This window comes from Chrysemys picta, chromosome 6, assembly GCF_011386835.1.
Source record: "Chrysemys picta bellii isolate R12L10 chromosome 6, ASM1138683v2, whole genome shotgun sequence".
In the NCBI taxonomy this organism is placed as follows: domain Eukaryota; kingdom Metazoa; phylum Chordata; order Testudines; family Emydidae; genus Chrysemys; species Chrysemys picta.
In genome coordinates, this window is record NC_088796.1 from 103,116,817 (window position 1) to 103,138,365 (window position 21,549).

A 21,549-nucleotide genomic window follows, 5' to 3' on the forward strand; every position below is an offset into this window, starting at 1 on the left:
GCTGTAAATATGCCATTTGGCAGTAGATTGTAATAGTGTTTCACAACCTGACAGGCCTTCGGGGTTTCAGAAGACATAGCTACCAAGTGTCACTGGGAATCGAGAGCTCAGTGCCTTGCGGGATCGGGTCCCTTTGCTTCTGTTCCTATTGACGGCAATGGAAATGGGAGCAGGTTTATGCTGTTAGGGCTGGATTCTCCCTTGTCTTGCACTTGCATAGCCATTTAGCGCTGGTGTGACGTGAGTGTGAAATGCCACACAGGGGTGAGTGCTGACCTGGTAGTACTTCACAAACACTTTGCATAGCTTTGGACAATTGCACAAGGTGCAGGTTGTGGAGACTCCAATTCTTAATCAGAACAACTGAGCAAAAGGGTGTTAAATGGAGTGCCCAGTCTGGCACAGTAGGGTGTATTTAGCTAAATCTAGGATCAGTTAACCTTGAGCTAACTCGCTGTTCTAACCTAAGGCTGGTGTTTTTTTATAGGTTGTCATTAGTGCAGGCTATTGTAACCAAGGGAGGCGTGTCACTATTTTCACAGGCCAGAACTTTGCCTGATGCTTCATAATGCCTATAGTTAGTTGTAATTAGTTACTTGTGATGGTGGGTGATTTGTAACCAGTGCTGCTGAAGCCCTGCACCAACATCTCTGCTCCTTCCTGAAGCTCAGTCGATAACGTCCATGCTACTCTCTTGCACAGGCGCCACCATTGCCCACATCTTCCCACCAGGATCTATGAGAAGAGCGAGAAGCCATGCTTCCTGTCGGAGTACGTGGAGCAATACCCCCTGTATCCCTACGCCCATCCCAGAGACTCGTTCAAGCCCAAGGCAGAATACCAGAAGCAGCCAGTGGCTGTGGAAGGAATGACAACGTTCAAGTAAGAAACCGTGAAAGGGAGGAAGGGTGAGAGAATGAATGTGGGGGTGGGGAATAAGCATTGCTTCCCTCAAGGAGCGCCTGAGGAGAACAGTTAGTTATGTGCTCCATTCTGGGGCTGTGTAACTTTGCTGGGGTGGAGGGGGAACATTGGGGAATAATGTAGGGAGCCAGAGTTTGGGGTGAGCTGCTGCTGTGAAGGCAGCTGACCCTTCCAGGATGAGGAAATGTGATCTGCTGAGAGAGCATGTCTGGGCTCTTGGCTTTCACCCTAGTTTTACTCACTTGCAGCATTGGGCAGACTCCCTGGGAAGTCAACAGGAATTCTGCATGAAAAAGAACTGAGTAAGGCTGGTAGGCCTAAGCTCATTGGATCAGGGACTATCTTTTTATACAGTACCTAGCACAACAGGGGCCTGGTCCAAGAGTGGGGCTTCTAGGTGCTAAACCGTACATACAATAAGTGGCCATGTGTTTTTAATGATGATGGGGAAAATGAGATACACACAGAGTACCATGCCATGCAATGCTGAACCATTTTTGAATCGTAGCTGTGCTGCTGTTCAGATTGTGAAATTTAAATACAAGACCTTGGGTTTAACAGTGCCCCTTCCTGACTTCCCCCTAAATTAATCAGCAAACCTGCTCCCTGCTAGTGGAGCATGTGGTGTGTTATGCTACTGAAATGCAAGACTCTGAATCTTCAATACACAGCTGGCAATTTGATTTCTCTTTCCTCAGCTGAAGGCCTCTGGTTGATGTTTGAATATATTGCTGTTACTTACTCTGTGGCCTCAGGCTCTGTCATCAATAATCCCTTCCTCATCTGTGCTCCATCTGATGCAAGACCCAAAGAGCTGCCGGGGAGGGTACTTTTCAAGCCCCGCTTCTCTCTTTGAGGGGGATGTGCTGGTGTGTGATGGGTCAGGCGACCTCTGCTCTTTCAGTAGATCCCATTAGCAATTTGTGCAGCCATGGTTACTTTCATTGCTGAAGCAAGAGTGGCTGGACGTGGAACACTTGTCCAGAGCTCATACAAATGCCGGACTCAAGTTCCACGTGCAGGAGCCACTCAAGGCTTTCAATCATGGTATCTCTTTGTTAGTCTAGTGGAAATGTAAATTTCCATCTGAAATTCCGTTTTCCTATTCCAAATTCTCAGTCCTCTGGTTAGATTTGGTGACTTTTGTATAATCTGCAAAAGCTAAAGGCCTAGATCCTTACTACACAGAGCGCCACTCAAGGTGGGGTGTGCTGTCTCAATACCGGGACAGCTGTTGTGCTGATTTAGTTCCCTGGTCAGTGACCCCAGGGGCAGATACAGCTGCTAGGGATCAACAGGGTACAGAGACGCCCCTGCTGTGCTCCCTCCACCAGCAACAAGGTGTAGTGGCACAGTTGTTGCTATGTTGTCTGATGTTGGAAAGATCCTTCAGGGGACAGTTACTGTAGCTTTTGGGCTGGTGGTTTGGTGCAAAGTGGCTGTGGTACCCCGTACCACATGGTACAGCATGACATAGGACCATGTTAACAAAAATACAATAGATCGGTCATCCAGCACTGGTCTCTGGCTGTTTAAATAGTTACCTTCCTCCAGTAAAACTTTATATATTGGGACAGACCCAGACCCAGACCAGTGGGGTACAGGAGTCTGGGTAGAGGGCAAATATACTGGTCACTGGATGAGTAGTTTTCTGTTCCCTGAGTGACCAGAGCAGGGGCTGCACTAGAGTAATCAGGAACCTGCTAGAACCAGTTAAGGCAGGCAGGCTAATTAGGACACCTGGAGCTAATTAAGAAGAAGCTGCTAGAATCAATTAAGGCAGGCTAATCAGGGCACCTGGGTTTTAAAAAGGAGCTCACTTCAGTTTGTGGTGTGAGTATGAGGAGCTGGGAGCAAGAGGGTGTGCTGCTGGAGGACTGAGGAGCACAAGTGTTATCAGAGACCAGGAGGAAGGTCCTGTGGTAAGAATAAGGAAGGTGTTTGGAGGAGGCCATGGGGAAGTAGCCCAGGGAGTTGTAGCTGTCATGCAGCTGTTACAGGAGGCACTATAGACAGCTGCAGTCCACAGGGCCCTGGGCTGGAACCCTGAGTAGAGGGTGGGCCTGGGTTCCCCCCAAACCTCCCAATTGACCTGGACTGTGGGTTCTTCCAGAGGGGAAGGTCTCTGGGCTGTTTCCTAACCCACATGGTGAATCTCTGAGGCAAGAAAATCTGCCAATAAGCGCAGGACCCACCAAGATAGAGGAGGAACTTTGTCACACTATAAAGATATTGCATCAATGTGTTGTGTGTGTGTGTGTGTGTGTGTTTTTTTATAATGATACACACAGTAGAAGTTGATCCACAGTGAGAACAGAAAAACACCAGTTAAGGAAATGGTTAACATCTTTTTCATTAATAGTGCCCCATCCAGAAATGCAGCAGCCCCTTAGTTGGCTGGGCTGCTGTGGAATGCATGGTCAGAGGATATCTGCCATTTCCCCAGCACAGAGGGGGGTCTTGCATGTGTCCCAAAATAGTCATGGGGCTGAAATACTTTGATTGGGCTTTTAAAAGGAGCCTAAGGGAGCTAGGTGCCCAACTCATATTGAATGTCAATGGTATTTGGGCACCTCATTCATTTAGGCACCTTTGAAAAATTCCAGCCTTAAAGAAATTATTGCTCATGAATATTATGGAGTGATGGTGTTGTCTCAGGCCATGCCTATTACAAGCACTGGCCCAGCTCAGTCCTTAAGAGAAACATGCCCACCTGTTCCACCAATGTGGACCTTACCTGTAACATGGGCCTCCGAATAGTGTGGTGGGCTTTGTGATGTGCACAGATTAGAATGAGTCCACAAAACTCATTGGCTAGATTATTTCTTGGTCTAACTTCATTGAAGTCCATAATTAACTCTGTGTAAAGCCACTGAGTTCCAACAAGGAAGAATTTGGCCCACTTGAAGGAGTCCATGCTCCTGTTTCACACATACGGTAATTACAGGAGTACTGCCAGCTTTCTACATGTGAAAGTCTTGTGTATTGCATTAGCCACCTTTATTGCATTATCCAAACTTTCTTTGGGTATCCAGCAAAAGGAACATATACTTAGTCCTCCAGACAAAGACACAAGTAAGATGTATTGCCTTTATTATTCACAGGAGAGATTACGTACCTCATGAAGTGTTGCCAGTGAAATTCAAACCACCTGAAAAGTATGTCAAGAGTGACGAGAACATGGATTTAATCTCAATATATAAACAAGACTACAACCCCTATCCTATCTGTCGAGTTCCTCCCTGCTTGCCCCGTGAGACTAACTACACCTCCAATGTCAAGATGGACACAATACCTACGTACAAAGGTATGTACCCTCGCAGCTGTTTTGTAGGAGGGCTTCACTTGTAACATCTTGCTTCAAGAGAACAGAATGAGGATACAGAGACTTCTGCATTTGTTATTTCTTATATTGCCCTGATAGGTTGGTTCTGTAGGAACCTTAAGAGAACGACTGGAAAGTCAACTAACCTGGGCGCTTTGGGCTGGACTGAGGCTAAGGACGGAATTTTAATCTAATTTAACTTTCTTCTTAGTGTCAGGTTTGTCAGGCCCTTTTTTCAGGGTGAGGGTGGGAGTGGGCTGGCTGTTGTGTTGGGTCTTTGTGGAGCCTTTCCCTTCTCTTGCCCCTTGCCTAGAGCATCACTGAAAGCTTCAGCACTGCCCTAACATCAGCCATGAGGGGACAGGGAGTGCTGAAAAGCAGTGCTGAATGCTCTACCGGAGTGGGCCAGGCTAGCCCGGGATCGTAACTAATTCCTGATTAGCTCAGTAACTCAGTCAGTGGGGCCAGTCCAGTTCAGAATGGCGTCTAACACAAGGCAAGAATCTGCTCCCAGTGATGCTGGTGTAAATTGGGAGCTGTTCCAGTGTTTGTGAATTAACTATATATATTTTAAAGAATGAATAATTGCTGCTGTTTCATGTCATGAGATGTGTGTGTGTGTGTGTGTGTGTGTGGGGGGGGGGGGGGCTCCTATCGGGGCTGGAATGGAAGTGGCATTCTCTTTTTCCGTCCAAGGTGAAGGAGTCCTTTAAATTCTGACAACTGCTCCCACAGATAAGGCTCAACTTCTATCGCACTTCATCATCATAGCCCACAAAACACGTCAGATAAGTGTGCAAGTATTCCTAGCCCCATGTGATGGGTGAGTTACTTAATCTCTCCCTCTATGCCTTAGATCCTCATCCAAGGCCACACACCACGTCAGTGGCAGAGCCTGGTCTCCCAGTCTTGTGCCTCGTCTACTAGACCATTACACCCCATTTAACTTTTACTGCCCTCACCAGAAGGTCTCTCACTGCAGGGATCATCTTTCTTGGTTCAATGAGTGCTAAATGCTACTCCCTCCAGAACCTGTAAACGCTACTCGTGAAACAGCCATAGAATGGCTACAAAGCCACCTGCACTACTTCCCTCTCCCTAGGGGTTGAGCACACTGGGATGAATACTGAATTGTTATACTAGCATGAATCCAGAGCAACTCCACTTGCTTTAGAGTTGTTTGTCATATAACACTAAGGCATTTTGCCTCTGCTTCTAACCTCCGCTGGATCAGGAACTTGGTCTTAAACAGTGATCTGCTAATGGCAGCCTGTCGTGCTACCACTAGAGGCTGGGCTCGCACTTTGTGTATTACTTTAAATAAGGGTGGAATATTTTATTTTTTTCCTGCTGTCAAACAAGAAGTCTACTTACTCAGGCTGATTGCTAGTATGAGGGTTTGGCCCTGTTCAGCATAAGTAATTCTCTATTTAAAATAAAAATCATGCAAGAAAATAAAAATGGGGAAAAAACCCATGTGACTGCAATGTTAAGGTTACACAATTAAAATGACAAAAAGCCACAAAATCTGTGTCCATGTTAAAGCACTCAAAGCCTCAATGCTTTATACCAGCTGAGGATCTGTCCCTATGTGTTTAGCCATGCTTCCATTCGACCTAAGAACCATATGTAAATCTTTGTTTTATCCGTGTTTAGGTCAGGACCTTTACTAGTGCGCTCAAGAGCTCTAATAAAATGCAGCACAGCCACATTTGGTTGCAATTTGCAGTATTTTTCAAAACACTGTGCAAATGGAAAGCTCCATCTAACAACCCCACAAAGATTTGGTTCCATATTGTGTTAATTCATTTTAAAAGGCCATAGGTCACAAATGGGAAGGTTTTCAATGTGCTTTTACCTATTCAGCCTTATGGCATAAAAAGGCTTTATTAATCACCTTTCAAGGTGCAATTTATTTGTAATGTGCTGCTCTAGGAGGTTTCAAATAATGCCACCTTGGCAATAAATGCCTTTCATATGAAGTCGTGAGTCCGCCCAACCCAGTGGTATAGGGTGGTTTTAAATGATGCTATCAGATATCACAATTAATGTCGGACAGCTTTGAAACTTGATTTCTTAACACTGCATGAAGCCTGGTTTCAAAGTTTTCATCTCCTCTTAGTCGTGTGTGTCTATCTACAGGTATATAATCGAATTAAAGTGTTGTCTAGCTTGGTTATATGGAGAGCTGCCTGAGCCTAGGAACATGTGGTTTGTATTGTAGGCTCCTTCCCATACCCCCTAAAGTTTTCAAGCTGGTGATACAGGGGAAACCATTAGTATCTACTGGAAAAGAATTAGTTTCAATAAAACTAACATATTTTGAAGGGATAGTAGCATTGTTGGCTTAAACTAAAGTAAATTCATAATGCCTAGGAGGACTCCAAATGTGTGGCACTTATCGAAGTTTAAAATTGAAGACATGTGGAAACTATTTCTAAAACTATGGTCTCAGTGAAGTGCCTGGACTCTATTATTACAACTGACGATGGGAAGCCCTGAACAGTTTTGGGGTGCAGTTTGGTTTTGATTAGCTTCTAATGCTCATCTGAAATGTCAAGCCTTTTCAACTGGATCTACACTTGCTTGGAGACTGCATGTCATAAGCAGTGGAGACTTCAAAGTCACCCACTCCTTACAGCCTCTCTATGATTCATCTTAACATGTGCCCTTTGTTTCCCCTTCTAGACCTCCTACTTTGGTAAAGTGATGTGGCCCACCCACCTTTCAGTTGGGTCTGGGAGGGTGCTCACTTCAAACTTCTCAGCACATGCCTCAGAGATCATGGGGCATGTCTGTGAGGCTGGAGTTAGCCTGAGGGCTAGCCCCACTGTGCTGGGAAGTGTGACCCGAGTGCAAGGGCAGCTTTAGCTTTAGGCAGGACAGACTGTCATCTCCAGGATGCTGCCACATCTTGGGGGTGGGGCAGGGGGTGATGGAATGACTTTATTTTAACTTCCTAAAACCAAGCATGTGCTTGGGGCAGCACTTTTCAAGGGGTGGCACTCCGGCTTTTTTTTTTTTTCTTGGGGCGGCAAAAAACCTGGCACCGTCCCTGGGGTGGGAGGACAAATGACTTCAATGTGCTTTGCCCATGGGCACTGAAGGCGCAGCAGAGCATTCTCTCCTCTCTCCTACATTAATAGGCTTTAAAAGTAGGAGAAAAGGGATCAACAGAGGGGGGCTGGAGTAGATTGGGGATCAGTGAGAGGCTGCAATGGGCAGATGAACTAACTTAGAAAGGACAGGTGGGATAATAGCAAAGGGAATTGATCAGAATTAACATCAGCCTATTTGGATCAGTCCTTATAGTTTCCAGGACTAATGCACCCAGTCTTGATCATTACCTTTAGCTCATGACTCTCATCCAGGTGGGTACCACACCACTTTATATACTTAACTGGTTGCGTAAGCTGCACAGAGTGGGCATGGCCATGCAACCAGTATATTCCTTGAACAACATCAAGACCACCGCTATTTAGATTTCTAGCAACAATCTGAGCATTGCTGATATCTTTGAGTGTCTGGAAAAGTTACTACTTCAGATGTGCTGCAGGTGGCAAAACACCCTTCCAGATCTCACTATGGCTAGACATCCCCACAGATCTAGTAGTGGAGCCTGATGGACTGAGGCCAGGACTTTAGGGCCATATTTTAAAGGTATGTGGGCACCTAAAGATGAAGATTAATGATTAGTGGGATTTTCAAAAGCTCCCAAACTATCTGACTCCCATTGATTTCAACAGTAGCTAAGCTTCTAGGCACTTCTGAAAATCCCATTAGGGACCTATCTACATCTTTAGGTGCCTAAATACCTCTAAAATCTGGCCTTTAGTACCTAAATATGAGGAAGGCTGGTACTATGTAAACACTTAAAATAAATGAGGCCAGATTAGTTTAGACAGATTTTCACTCTGAGGAAGAAAATAAAATCCTGGCCCCACCAAAGTCACTAGAAGTTTCGCCATTGACTTCAATGAGGCCAGGATTTCATCCAAGCTGAATTTTCAAACATCAGCCATGGCACTTGGAAGGTCCCCATGCTAGCAGGCCCCTCCTTGCAGTTTTGCATGGAATCCATTTTTGCCTGGTGCACTGGGGACGCTAGGCTGAGGTCAGAGCAGTAGCAGTGCTGGCTACTGCTGCCACTTCATGCTGGGTGTCAGGACAGAGACACTGGAGAACAAATGCTTAATTTAAAAATAAGCTTTAATTTTTCAACTTTGCATTGTAACGAGCGCAGCTCTAATATAATTGTAATTGTGCTGTGTTATAGCACAATCATTCAGAGGGACTAATACTGTTTGGACTGGAAAATTCAAATATCCCGATGCCTAATTGCATCATTTACTTTCTGGTACTTTGAAATCCAGACTTCCTTCCTATAAAGAATCAGCTGGAACGTTATTTGTCTCATGCCTCTCAATGCGGTTTCAAAGCAAAAAAATAAGACTTGGGTTACTGCCACGGTTATTTCATTTCAACTTCCTACCAGTAACCATATTGCTCTCTAGGGGCAATTGCGCAAGATTAGTAAGAGGGAAGAAAGATGGCTTTGTGGCTACAACACTGGTCTGAGAGCCAGGAGTTTTTGCCACAGATTTCCAGTATGCTCTGGAAGTCAATTTAACTCCCTATGCCTTGGTTTCCCCATCTATAAAATAGGATATAATATGCACCCATCACCCAGGGCTCTACAGAGAGTGTACTAATGTTGGCAAAGTGGTAGATTATACTTAGCCTTATATTTAAGACTGTAAGCAGTTTGGGGCAGGGATCAACTCTGTTCTATGTTTGCACAGAGCCCAGCACAATGCAACTAATTAATAATAAATAGAGGTCAGGGTTCTGCCCATGTTGATAGCACTGCTAACATATAGAACAGTGCAAAGAAAGCAGGAAATGCCTCTCAATGCACTACTCTAGATGTCATCAAGAAGAAACCCTGAACTCAGTTCTGGGCAGGGAAAAACTGTCTAGCCAATTGAAAAAATCAGTTGTCATCAAAGAGGAAGACACAGCGAGGAAGGACTGGCTTGTAGCTGAGGCTCTAGATTGAGACTTAGGAGGCTTTGGTTCAATTCCCAGATTTCTCCCAGACTCAGTGTGTGACTTTGGGCAAGTCACTTAACTCCCAGTGTCTTATCATCATCCCCATCTTACTGAGATGAACTAATCCTCCTTTCTTCCTACCATTCTCTGTGTGGTCTATTTAGATTGTAAACTACTCAGGGGCAGGGATGGTCTCTCACAATGTGTTTGTACGGTGCCTACCTGATTGACACGACTAACACAAACAACAAATACTAATAACCAAAGCATAGGCTGTTATATTTTTAAACTAACTACAGAACTTGTGCATCGATGGCCATTTAAATCAGATTCTTACATTTCAGGTGATTATGTGCCATGGAATGAATCAAAACGAGAGATGATTAAACCAGACAATAAATACCATCCATCAGAAGCAAAATTTGACTACAGAACCACTGTCCAGGATGATTATGTATATAGGGGACCAGTCGCCACTCACAGCTGCAAACCTCTGAATCCAGCCCACATGACCAAGGCACCTTTGGAGGACCTGACAAATTATAAATTGAATTATGTGCCACATCCCTTGGAGAAACGCTTTGTCCATGAGTATGAGAAGTATAAACCCAGTGAAACCCCCTTTGATGGCCTCACCACCCACAAACAATCATACAAGGGTCTGGCTGGCCCGCCTGCCAAGATAGTCAAACCGTACCAGTCAATGCCAACCCACGATCTCCCATTTTCCTCTTCCACAGAGTTTCGGGAAAAATACCAAGCTTGGCCACAGCATCCCATGTTCACCAGAAAACCTGATGTGTACGTGCCCCCCGTAGAGAAAATGGACCTTCAGACAACTACTAAGACTCATTACACATACCCTAAGGGACAGCCAGCCAAGGCATGTCGGCCCTTGGGCCATGTTCAGAAAACCACTGCACCCTTTGACAGCTGCTCTACCATGAAGGATGATTACAAGCCATGGCATGGTAAGAAAGCAAAACCCATCATACCTGTCTCAGAACTTACTTTGCCAGCAGAACCAATGGAGAACCTGACCACCTTTCGGGCCCATTACGTGCCTCACCCCCCCACTTTAACTAAGAGCTTTAAGCCGGGTTGGTTAGCTGCACGGCCTAACATGCCACTCGATGCAGAAACCACCTACGCCACCAGCTACACGCCGAAGGAAATTGTCAAATGCCTTGCCTCCTACAAAGAACCCCCAGGCTATGTGCTTCAAGAAATCGATGCTGTTGGTCACAAGTTCTACCGCCCTGTTTCAGAGGCTGAACGCCCAATGAGTTCAAAGAGTAAAGAGCGAAGAAGCAGCTTTTCTGGGAATGGACTATACCTACCTGGCCCAAAGGAACTACCAATGACAGCCTGATGATGATTTTTTTTTTTTTTTTTTGTAACCCTCTTTTAAATTGATCATTGATTTTATTCCTTTAAAGAGCTTAAAATAGCTCCCAGGACCTAGCTCCTGGTGGAACACCTGAATAATAAGAATCCAAATGTCTGGGGTAAGAACATTTTAATCACTGGGTTGTCAGTGTTTTTTCTATCTCCCAAACTCTGTCTTTATTTAAGCAATGTCTATGTCGTGGTGACAGATTTCTTGTTCACAAACGTATCAGGCACTAAGTTTCCTCCATGATGAGTGTGGTACAGCAGCCTAGATCATAGGTAGACAGATCCCTTAAGTTACAATAAAAACAGAGGTTAGTTTTGAGTGCAGGTAAATAGCACAAGCCCAAGGTCCAGCCTTATTTATTGAGTCCATAAAAGACAAGAAAAAAATGTTGTTTAAAATTAGATTTTTTCAGGGTTGTCTCCCTTAATAATCACAGAATTGTAGGGCTGGAAGGGACCTTGCAACATCTAGCCCCCTGTGCTGAGGCACGACCAAATAAACACAACCTCCACCTTCAAAGCCTATTCCAGCACTCAACTATTCTTAGAGATAGGAAGTTTTTCTTAATATCTAACCTAAATCTCCCTTGCTGCAGATTAAGCCCATTGCTTCTTGTCCTACATTCAATGGACACAGGGAATAAGTGGTCACCAACCTCTTTATAACAGCCCTTAACACATTCGAAGAATTATTAGGTCCCTGCTCAGTCTTCTTTTTTTCAACATTAAACATGCCCAGCTTTAAAAACAAACAAAAAAACCCTCTTTCCTTATAGATCAGCTTTTTGTTGTTCTCCTCTGAAATCTCCCCAAGTGATCCACATCTTTCCTAAAGTGTGGGGCCTAGAATTAGATGCCACAGTACTCCAGCTGAGACTTCACTAGTGCTGAGTGGAGTGGACAATTACCTCCCATATGATACTCCTGTTAATATACCCCAGAATATTAGCCTTTTTGCAACTGCATCACATTGTTGACTCATGTTCATTTGTGATCCACCATAACCCCCAGATCCTTTTCAGCTATACTACTGCCTAGCCAGTAGTTCCCAATTTTGTAGTTGTACATTTGATTTTTCCTTCTTAAGTGTTTTGCACTTATCTTTATGAATTTTCATCTTGTTGATTCAGACCAATTCATTGCAGTTATGTAGAATTCAAATTCGGTCTTCCAAAGTGCTTGCAACCTCTCACAGGGTGGTGTCATTCACAAATGTTATAAGCATACGCTCCACTTGATTATCCAGGTCATTAATGAAAATATTGAATAGTACCAGATCCAGGACTGACTCTGGCGGGACTCCACTAGATATGTCCTCCCAGTTTGACAGTGTACCATTGATGACTAATTTGTGAGTACGGCCTTCAACTACTTGTACATCCACCTTATAGTGCAGGGGTCGGCAACTTCTGGCATGAGCTCGCCAGGCTAAGCACCCTGGTGGGCCGGGCCAGTTTGTTTACCTGCCGTGTCGGCTGGTTTGGCCGATCGCGGCTCCCACAGGCCAATGGGGGCTGCGGGAAGCAGCACAGGATGTGCTGGCCGCGGCTTACCTGCTGACGTGGCAGGTAAACAAACTGGCCCAGCCCACCAGGGTGCTTACCCTGGCGAGCCGCGTGCCAGAGGTTGCCGACTCCTGTTATAGTGATTTCATGTAGACCACATTTCCCTAGTTTACTTATGAGAATGTCATGTGGAACTAGGGCAAATGCCTTAGTAAAATCAAGATATCAAGTTACATTACTGCCCAGAACTAGAACACTAAATGGGAAATCTTCAAATCTCACAAAGTAGGAAGGGTCAGTACTTGGATAGGTATACCTGGAGGTCTCTTGCTGCAGGAAGTTGTACAAGTACTAGGAAGTCAATACTGTTAGGTAGCACAGCGGTTCTCAATGGGGGGGGGGCCCGCAAGGCCCCGTGGCTAAAACCCAGACCCCGAGCACCAGCGCCTCCCATGGGTCTGAAGCTCCAATCCTTGGTGCCCCCCACAGGGCTGAAGCTACAAGCAGAAGGGCTGAATTCCAGAGCCCTGGTGCTCCCCACAGGGCATATGCCCTGAGCCAATGGGCACAGTTGGGGGGGACATGAGGGTGTTGCCCCTCCCAAAATTACAGTGCAAGAGCAGGGCAGTCCCAGGGCAGCTCCACTCCCCCCACCTCCTTCTCTACCCGCCCCCTGGCCAGGTCAGAGGTGGGAAGCCAGAGCCAGGCAGTGGGGGACGGCTGGTGCCATGGAGCAGGCAGCCACAGCATTTCCTCGCTTCCTGCTGCTGCAGGGGGTTGAAGCTGCTCCTCAGCTCCCAGCCCCCTTTGCTCATGCAGCCGGTAAGGGTCACCTGGGCGGGGGACCCTGCTTTGTGGCTGGCAGAGCCCTCGGGGAACTGGGAACCCTCCTGCGACACAGCCCCTCCCTGCACCCTGAGCTACCCCCCTGCCGGCACACAGCCCCCATCTACCTGCTGCCTGCACCCTGAGTGGTTTTCAAACTTTTTGAGCTGAGCCCTGCACCTTTGAGTTATAATTTTTGGTCACCCCTCCCCCCAACCCAGACAGGCTGGGTGGGTGGCCTGCTGAGGTGAGTCAGGGGGTGGAGGTGGTGTTCCCTCCCTTGACCCCGCCTTGCAGAGCTGACAGGAGCCCTGCCGGCCCCTGCCCTCCCAAAATAGAGTCAAACTACACCTATGCCCAAGGGTCCCCCCTCACTGGGCCCTGGAATTTTTATAGCATGTTGTGGGGGGCCAGAGAAAGAAAAAGGTTGAGAACCTCTGAAGTAGCACATTTCCCTCTGAGTCAGTGCTAAAGCAGTGCCCATGCATGTTGCTAGGTGGGTCACGGTGCAACTGGAGGTGGCATCTTCTGGCTGTGATGGAAAACCAAGGTCCTGACCACTGGTGCTTATTTAAGTTCCCATGGTGCTTTTCTGCAAGATAGATACATTAGTTCTGTTATCCAGGCCAATTTCCTAAAATCCACCCCTGAAATCAGTTGTAAATTAAGCAGTGGTTCTCAACCATTCCAGGCTCTCGACCCATTTGTAAACCTTGATGGCCCATCATGACCCAGAAAATAGCTATAGTGCAAAAAAAAATCTGGCTTATTAAATATTTCTTACCCATGCTGTATAATGTACAGATTAATGTAGTAAGTACTAAATAAGTGTACTGTGCGTACCGTAGTGCATCTCCTGTCCCATGTGTCTGGCTGGGCTCAGCTCTCTGCTCTCTAGAGTTGGAGTGCCGTTCAGGTTTGGCCCAGGCCCCTGATGTGGGGGCTGGTTGGACCACATTTATGAGCATGGCATTGCAACCTGGAGTGGGGTTACAGCAGCACTCACTCAAATTTGGTCTGGACAGCTCCCCTCCCCCTCATCCCCCAGCATCAAGACAAAGGGGTGGCTGGGAGAAACCTGAGCAGCACTCTGACCCATGCACTAGGTTGCAACACCTTCTCTGCCTCCCACCCTTCCCGCCCCCCACAACTGCCCATTCCCCACAGGCGCAGTAACTCCCTCCCCTACCCCCAGGCCATTGACACAATTGTGGATGGCTACCCACAGGCTGAGCAATCATGATCTAAAGTATTGTTAATTTCTAATCTCAAGTGCTAAGCATTGTTGCTGTGTAGTGTTGCAGAGAAACTCTGTTTCAACCACAGAGGTGTCTCCATTTAAATAGATTGAAGTGATCCTATGTATAATATGCATTTTAGTTATATGCGTGAAGCCCTCTGAAGCCCTTGGGAATGCAAGTTCTATATCAGTGATTGGAAACTGAAGCTAGACAAATTCCGACAAGAAATAAAGTATTTTTTTTTTTACATTGAGCTTAATTAATCATTGCAACACTTGAAGTCTTCAAATCCAGACTGGATGCCTTTCTAAAAGACATGCTCTAGTTAAGACAGAAGTTCTGGGCTTGATGTAGGAGGAACTGCATGAGATTACAGGGTCTGTGTTATACAGGGAGGTCAGACTAGAGGATCAGAATGGTCCCTCTCAGTGTTAACATCTAGTAAATGTTCTCTCACCTCTGCTGGTGCAAGAACTCTCTCCTTTTACAGCTCGTGCCACCTGTAACAGACTTTATGGCGCATCAATAAACCATCTCAGGTCAAATCTCAACTGAAAAGATTTTACTTGCTAATCTCTTTCTCGCTGTTTGCTGCTATTTATTACAGATATTTTGAAAACTCTCTGGAACACAGGTTCTATGAAAGGTGCTACTCAGGTTAAGTGCTGGGGAAAGAATTTGTCTTCTTATACAGTAAAGCTCTTTGCCTGTTAATTTAACACTCTCACTTTAACCTGACCATGAAAATGGAGCAGCGTGTGTCTAGGATGTAAACCTATCTTTTTTACTGTATTTTGCCATATGGAATTTATCAGTATCAATATGGATTTAAGTATAAATGTTACAGCGTGTGAGTAACTGCTGGTTTTCAAACATTAATAACAAAAGTCCAGATTCTGCAAACACTACACCAACTTCCACTCCACAAAAGCATGTGCCAAATCAATGGAACTGATTTTTTTCCAGGGATTTCACAGCATGGGAGCTAGCTATGTATTTTTGCTGACTTGTACCTTAATAAAATGCTTTACTGTTTTAAAACTAAACCAGAATAATAGAAGGAGCCTAATTTATTCACATGAATAAATAATTTGCAAAATCCCACTAGAATGTCCTTTGGCTTTTTTTTTTTTTTTTTTTTTTGGTGTGGTCCACATAACACCTTAAGTGTACATGGTGCAGTGTAACAGGTAAAATGACAAAAAACAAACAAACCAACTTTCCTGCCCTGAAGAGCTACAAACTAAACACATACCTGCCCCCCCCCCCCCCCAACAACAGGACTGCTACTACTTCTGAACAGAGGTTTCTGCTTAGAGCACAAGGAATTTCATGGACAAGTTGTAAACTGCACAGTGTCCGTGTTGACTTTTTAAATGAGCTTTAGTGATGTGTCTAGGTTTGTCACATGCATAACATGAATATAACTAGCATTAGGACTTAAGTTAGACCCGCTGACTCCAGAACAGTGACTTGGTTCTTTTTCTTTGCCCTCGTGTTCTACAGAAACTCAGCTTCTTTCCCATACTTGGAACACTATGTGCCCTCCCATTCTGTCCCTCCTGCATGACAGGGTTTCCCCATTCCTGGATTTTTTTGCATTCTCCCCATGCCAGGGATACTGTGTATCTCTTCCCCTCCCCACCAAATAGCTTTTTTCTCTTGGACTGGAAGGGACAGGCCGACAGCTGGCATCTTTCCCACTGCATGAAGCAGGCACTGGAGATGTTGAGAGTTAGGAGGGAGGAAGGAAGGAATGAAGCCTCCTTTACTCTCCTTTCCCTCTGGCTCCTCCTGCTGACTAAACAGCCACTGGATAGATGTTAGGGACTTTACGGAGAGTTAAGAGCAACTTTTTAAATAATGATAGCTCTTCCAGTTTTCACTAAAGTCAACAGGGGTCTGCCTATTGATGCATAGAACATTGCCTAAACATTTGCAATCCATCAGATTTGGCATTCAGAAGTTATCATGTTACATCAAGATAGGCAGGCAAACAGAGAAATGCTGGGCCTCGTTTCATCTGGTCCTTGCCCTCATCTCCTACTCACCCGCTCTGCCCCACTAAAAGTAGTAAATAAAATACCCCCCTTGAGCACAGCTGTATTTAATTTGCTGTGATTTGTATATAACGGATTGACACAGAGATTTTCTTTTTTTGGTATTGAAACCACTAGGATGGCCTGTTAGTTGAAAACTGACTCCATAAATGTTTCAGTAAGTGAAGTGTTTTAACAAGCATCCACCAACCTCAGAGGCTACTTAAACCAATAATGTATGCTTAAAAAAACAGTGCATGGAAAAGGAAAAAACACAGCCCAAACCAAATTACTCCTCAGCCCAACCATTAAACGTTTCCTTAAAGAAGGCAAGGAAAATGTCCTGGCTCCTTGCTTGGTGATTAAGCTCTTCATGGCTTGTCTGGTCTGATCTTTCTGGTTCAGGTTTTATTTTTGTGATTCACCATTGGCCCTGGGGATTTGTAAATGAGGTCAGCCCAAACCCCACATGAGATCTAGAGGCAGCAGACGGTTTTATAGTACTGAGGAGGGTGCTAGGGGAAATGGTTTCCCATGCTGGTGTGATCTTAACCACGTATGTGTATCTAAATGCTGACCATGCACTCAATCACATCCTGCTAAGGGTTCTGCCTAAACAAACCCTATTTATGTGCACCAAGAGTACAGGCTTCCAGTGCCCACTTCCTTCTCAGCCACATAAAACTGCCATGTTTTACTTATGTCGGCACAGAACTAAATAAAACATTTAGTTAGTAAAGGCTTAAATGCAGAGTTTATAGAACACATTTATATGTACAGCCTTAGCAGACAGGCTGGAGGACCACATCCAAAACAAGTGACATTTAGCTTGTTCACCCTCTGTAGGGGCTTTTAGCTAATAGCACACATGAGCCATCCTCCTCCTGTCCCAGGCCAGCCAAATTGCCCTGAATGGTTGAGAGCAAGTGCTCTGCAGGGTGCAAGGGGAGTGGACTCTCTGGGAAGTCTCACAGAATAGCAACCCCTGCATAGGCGGAAGGATTTAGCTGAGTGCATGGATGTCTCATTGGCATCAATGGAAAATCTGTATAAAGAACAAATGTGGAATGTCCCATAATGCTCCACAGTGCAATTGCAAGAGGAGAATTTTGTCTCTAGTGAGGAACAAACCCTTAGTGATATCAGGATAGCTCCTGCCCTTAGTTACACCAGTGTAAATCTGGAGCAACTCCCCTGAAGCCAAAAAACAACAACCCGGAACACAAAACCATCTTGCCTGTCAAATAGCACAAGTGGACACATCACAGGAAAAGCAGTATTGTGGCCTCCTTCTTCAACTCACTTGATGATGGAGAAAGTAATTTTGGAGGACATGTGGAGGGTGTGTGGTGGAATAGTACCTCTCCTTTAAAACATTGTATTGTGCTTCACTCTTTAAATGGCTTGGTCTTGAAAACTCATAAATAAGTTCTCACTAAGCTGCAAAAAAAAAAAAAAAAAGAAGTAAGGGGCCAAATCCTAAGCAGCCTCAAAGTCAGCATAACTGGCCGAGGAGCTCTGCAGATGAGGTGCCTCAGCAGCCAAAGACCTAAAGTAGCAGCGACTGTACCATCATTCCATCTCTCCATGACTACGACAGAGAACATGGTTGGGGTCAATGGCCATCCCCAGAGCAACCCAATGGTCTTAGTGACCCCTGTCTTCCATAATTGTTCATTAGGGCCATTGGAAACTGGTGCAATTTAGAGCAGCCTTCAGGCTGTTCCAAGTTGTACTGGGGGCTTACTTGGTGTAGATAGCAGAGAATCAAGGGAGCACAAGAGAGTCTTAAAGCCACCCTTGCACCATTCTGTCTAGGGAGGTGTGCCACGGACTCCTCAGCCACGACACAGGATCTGGGCCAACAAATGTACACCAGTGTCAAACTGGTGTAAGTGAGGGAGGGGGAAACCAGGCTCTGTGTGCCTGTTGCAAGAAAAAAAAAAAAGCAGCAGCATAATTCACATGGGAATGAAGGGTCCCTTTTTAAAGTAACATGATTATTATATTCAGCAAATATTCCAGCTTTTCATAGAATCATAGAACTGGAAGGAACCTCGAGAGGTCATCTAGTCCAGTCCCCTGCACTCAAGGCAGGACTGAGTATTATGACCATCCCTGACAGATGTTTGTCCAACCTGCTCTTAAAAATCCCCAATGATGGAGATGCCACAACCTCCCTAGGCAATTTATTCCAGTGCTTAACCACTCTGACAGTTAGGAAGTTTTTCCTAATGTCCAACCTAAACCACTCTTGCTGCAATTTAAACCATTGCTTCTTGTCCCAACCTCAGAGGTTAAGAACAACAATTTTTATCCCTTCTCCTTGTAACAACCTTTTATGTACTTGAAAACGGGTATGTCTCACCTCAATCTTCTCTTCTCCAGACTGAACAACCCAATTTTTCAATCTTTCCTCATAGGTCATATTTTCTAGACCTTTAATTATTTTTGTTGCTCTTCTCTGGACTTTCTCCAATTTGTCCACATCTTTCCTGAAATGTGGTGCCCAGAACTGAACACAATACTCCAGTTGAGGCCTAATCAGTGTGGAGTAGAGCGGAAGAATTACTTCTCATGTTTTGCTTACAATACTCCTGCTAATACATCCCAGAATGATGTTTGGTTTTTTTGCACAAGTGTTACACTGTTGATTCATATTAAGCTTGTGATCGACTATGACTCCCAGATCCCTTTCCGCAGTACTCCTTCCTAGGCAGTCATCTCCCATTTTGTATGTGTGCAACTGATTGTTCCTTCCTAAGTAGAGTACTATGCATTTATCCTTATTGAATTTCATCCTATTTACTTCAGATCATTTCTCCAGTTTGTCCAGATCGTTTTGAATTTTAATCCTATTTAATTTAATCCTGCACTTGCAACCCCTCCCAGCTTGGTATCGTCCACAAACTTTATAAGTGTACTCTCTATGCCATTATCTAAATCATTGATGAAGATATTGAAGAGAACCAGACCCAGAACCGATTCCTGCGGGACCTCATTCGTTATGCCCTTCCAGCATGACTGTGAACCACTGATAACTACTCTCTGGGAATGATTTTTCAACCAGTTATGCACCCACCTTATAGTAGCTCCATCTAGGTTGTATTTCCTTAGTTTGTTTATGAGAAGGTCATACGAGACTATATCAAAAGCCTTACTAAAGTCAAGATATACCACATCTACCACTTCCCCCCATCCACAAGGCTTGTTACCCTGTCAAAGAAAGCTATCAGGTTGGTTTGACACGATTTGTTCTTGACAAATCCATGCTGACTGTTACTTATCACTGTGACGGATTCGGTCACAGAGGCCCTCTTGGGACTGTCACCTGATGTGCTGAAACTACCCCTGAGCCCGTTTTCCCTGTCAGCTTGGGACTCCAGAACCCTGTCCTGTTGAGCCAGACATGCAAGCCTGCTGCAACATAGACCCAGAGTCTGAACCATGTCCCCAAAGCTGCAGGCTTTAACTGAAAACCACTCAGCAGAGACTCCTGTCTCCAGCACCCAGACACCCAGCTCCCAATCGGATCCAAACCCCAAATAAATCCATTTTACTCAGTATAAAGCTTATAAAGGGTAAACTCAAATTGTCCACCCTCTATAACACTGACAGAGAGATATGCACAGCTGTTTGTTCCCCCAGGTATTAATCACTTATTCTGGGTTCAATAATAAACAAAAGTGATTTTATTAAGAATAAAAAGTAGGATTTAAATGGTTCCAAGTAATAACAGACAGAACAAAGTAAGTCACCAAGTCAAAATAAAACAAAACATGCAAGTCTAAACCTAATACATTAAGAAACTGAATACAGGTAAATCTCACCCTCAGAGATGTTCCAATAAGCTTCTTTCACAGACTGGACTCCTTCTTAGTCTGGGCCCAATCCTTTCCCTGGTACAGTTCTTGTTAGTTCCAGCAGGCATCTTAGGTGAAAACAGGGGATTCCACATGACTGGGACCCCTTTGTTCTGTTCCACTCCCTTTTATAGCTTTGGCACAAGGCGGGAATCTTTTATTTCTCTCTAGGTTCTCTCCCTCCTTCTAAATGGAAAAGCACCAGGTTAAAGATGGATTCCAGTATCATGTGACCTGTTCACATGTCCTGTGAGACTTCATTACCCATTCACTGGCACATATGTATACAGGAAGGCTTACAAGTAAACAGAGTCATCTACAACCAATTGTCTTAGTTAATGGGGGCCATCAAAATTCCAAACCACCATTAATGGTTTGCATAAGTACACACTTTGCATAAGTACAATAGGACCTCAGAATTATATTTCATCTTCCTAATTTCAGATACAAGAATGATACATTCATACAAACAGGATGAACACGCTCAGTGGATTATATGCTTTGTAATGATACCTTACAAGAGACCTTTTGCATAAAGCATATTCCAGTTACATCATATTTACACTTATAAACATATTTCCATAAACATATGGAGTGCAACATCACACCCTCCTCCTGAACTTACTGCCGGAGTCTTGGACACTGTCCATGGCGGAGGCAGTACATGTAAAATCCCTGTTTATCTCTAGTCACACCCCCTTCCAATACCCTTAAACCCTATGATGTCATTCACAGGTGTCCTAGCAAAGTTCTGTGTTCCTGGTCCCTGGGTGCCTAAAAACATGTTGGGGGGCAGTATTGCTAACAAAATGCAGATGGCAATATCTGCTAAAGTGTAGGTGTCTTGGCATTTAGCCACCAATGCCACGAGGCAGCATGCCTCAGTTTCCCCATCCACACAGCAGTGTAGGCCTGTTATGCTTCTGCTGCTGTGCCAAGCTCTAAGCCTGTTTACAGGTATAGGCTGAAAAGCAATATGCTTGTGGGACTGTCTTGTTACCATCCCTAACATGTACAAAAGTTTTTTCCACAAATGAGGTATGTTACACATCTTTAAAAGGTTTACCATTAGTATTAACTCCCTTCTCTTGACCCATAGATGAAGAAGCAAGGGCACAAGATTAACAGCCAATTTATGACAGATAGACTTTGTTCACACAGTTTGACTTGTTCAGTGTCTATTCCATTTTCCAATCCCTTTGTGTACCATGGTAGGTCCTCAGCTACAGATTCTTCTGCCCCTTTGGAGAAGGCTCTTAATTCAGGCATGTGTTTGAGGTTTCGGCAAGGAAAGGGTGCCTGCCTTCAGCCCCTCCCTCTGGAATCTCTTTATGTTGGACCTCACCCCCTTGTGAAGCTTCCCAAATGCAAAGTTTT

The 21,549-nt window shown here is 44.8% G+C and overlaps 2 protein-coding genes across 3 annotated transcripts in view; one reads left to right on the forward strand and one right to left on the reverse strand.

Moving 5' to 3' along the window:
• LOC135972245 (uncharacterized) overlaps positions 1-21,549 on the reverse strand; it is a 39,039-nt gene that overhangs the window by 12,171 nt on the left and 5,319 nt on the right. The gene's annotated exons all lie outside the window — the stretch shown is intronic.
• Positions 709-12,228, forward strand: SAXO1 (stabilizer of axonemal microtubules 1). 2 transcript variants are annotated; one of them, XM_042847697.2, is made up of 3 exons: positions 709-882; positions 4,029-4,231; positions 9,646-12,228. In XM_042847697.2, the coding sequence occupies exons 1-3, from the start codon at positions 869-871 to the stop codon at positions 10,671-10,673; spliced, it is 1,245 nt and encodes a 414-aa protein (XP_042703631.2). In that variant the 5' UTR covers positions 709-868; the 3' UTR covers positions 10,674-12,228. The 2 variants fall into 2 exon arrangements, with proteins under 2 accessions (XP_042703631.2, XP_065405546.1); XM_065549474.1 differs by lacking the exon at positions 709-882 and adding an exon at positions 2,758-2,846.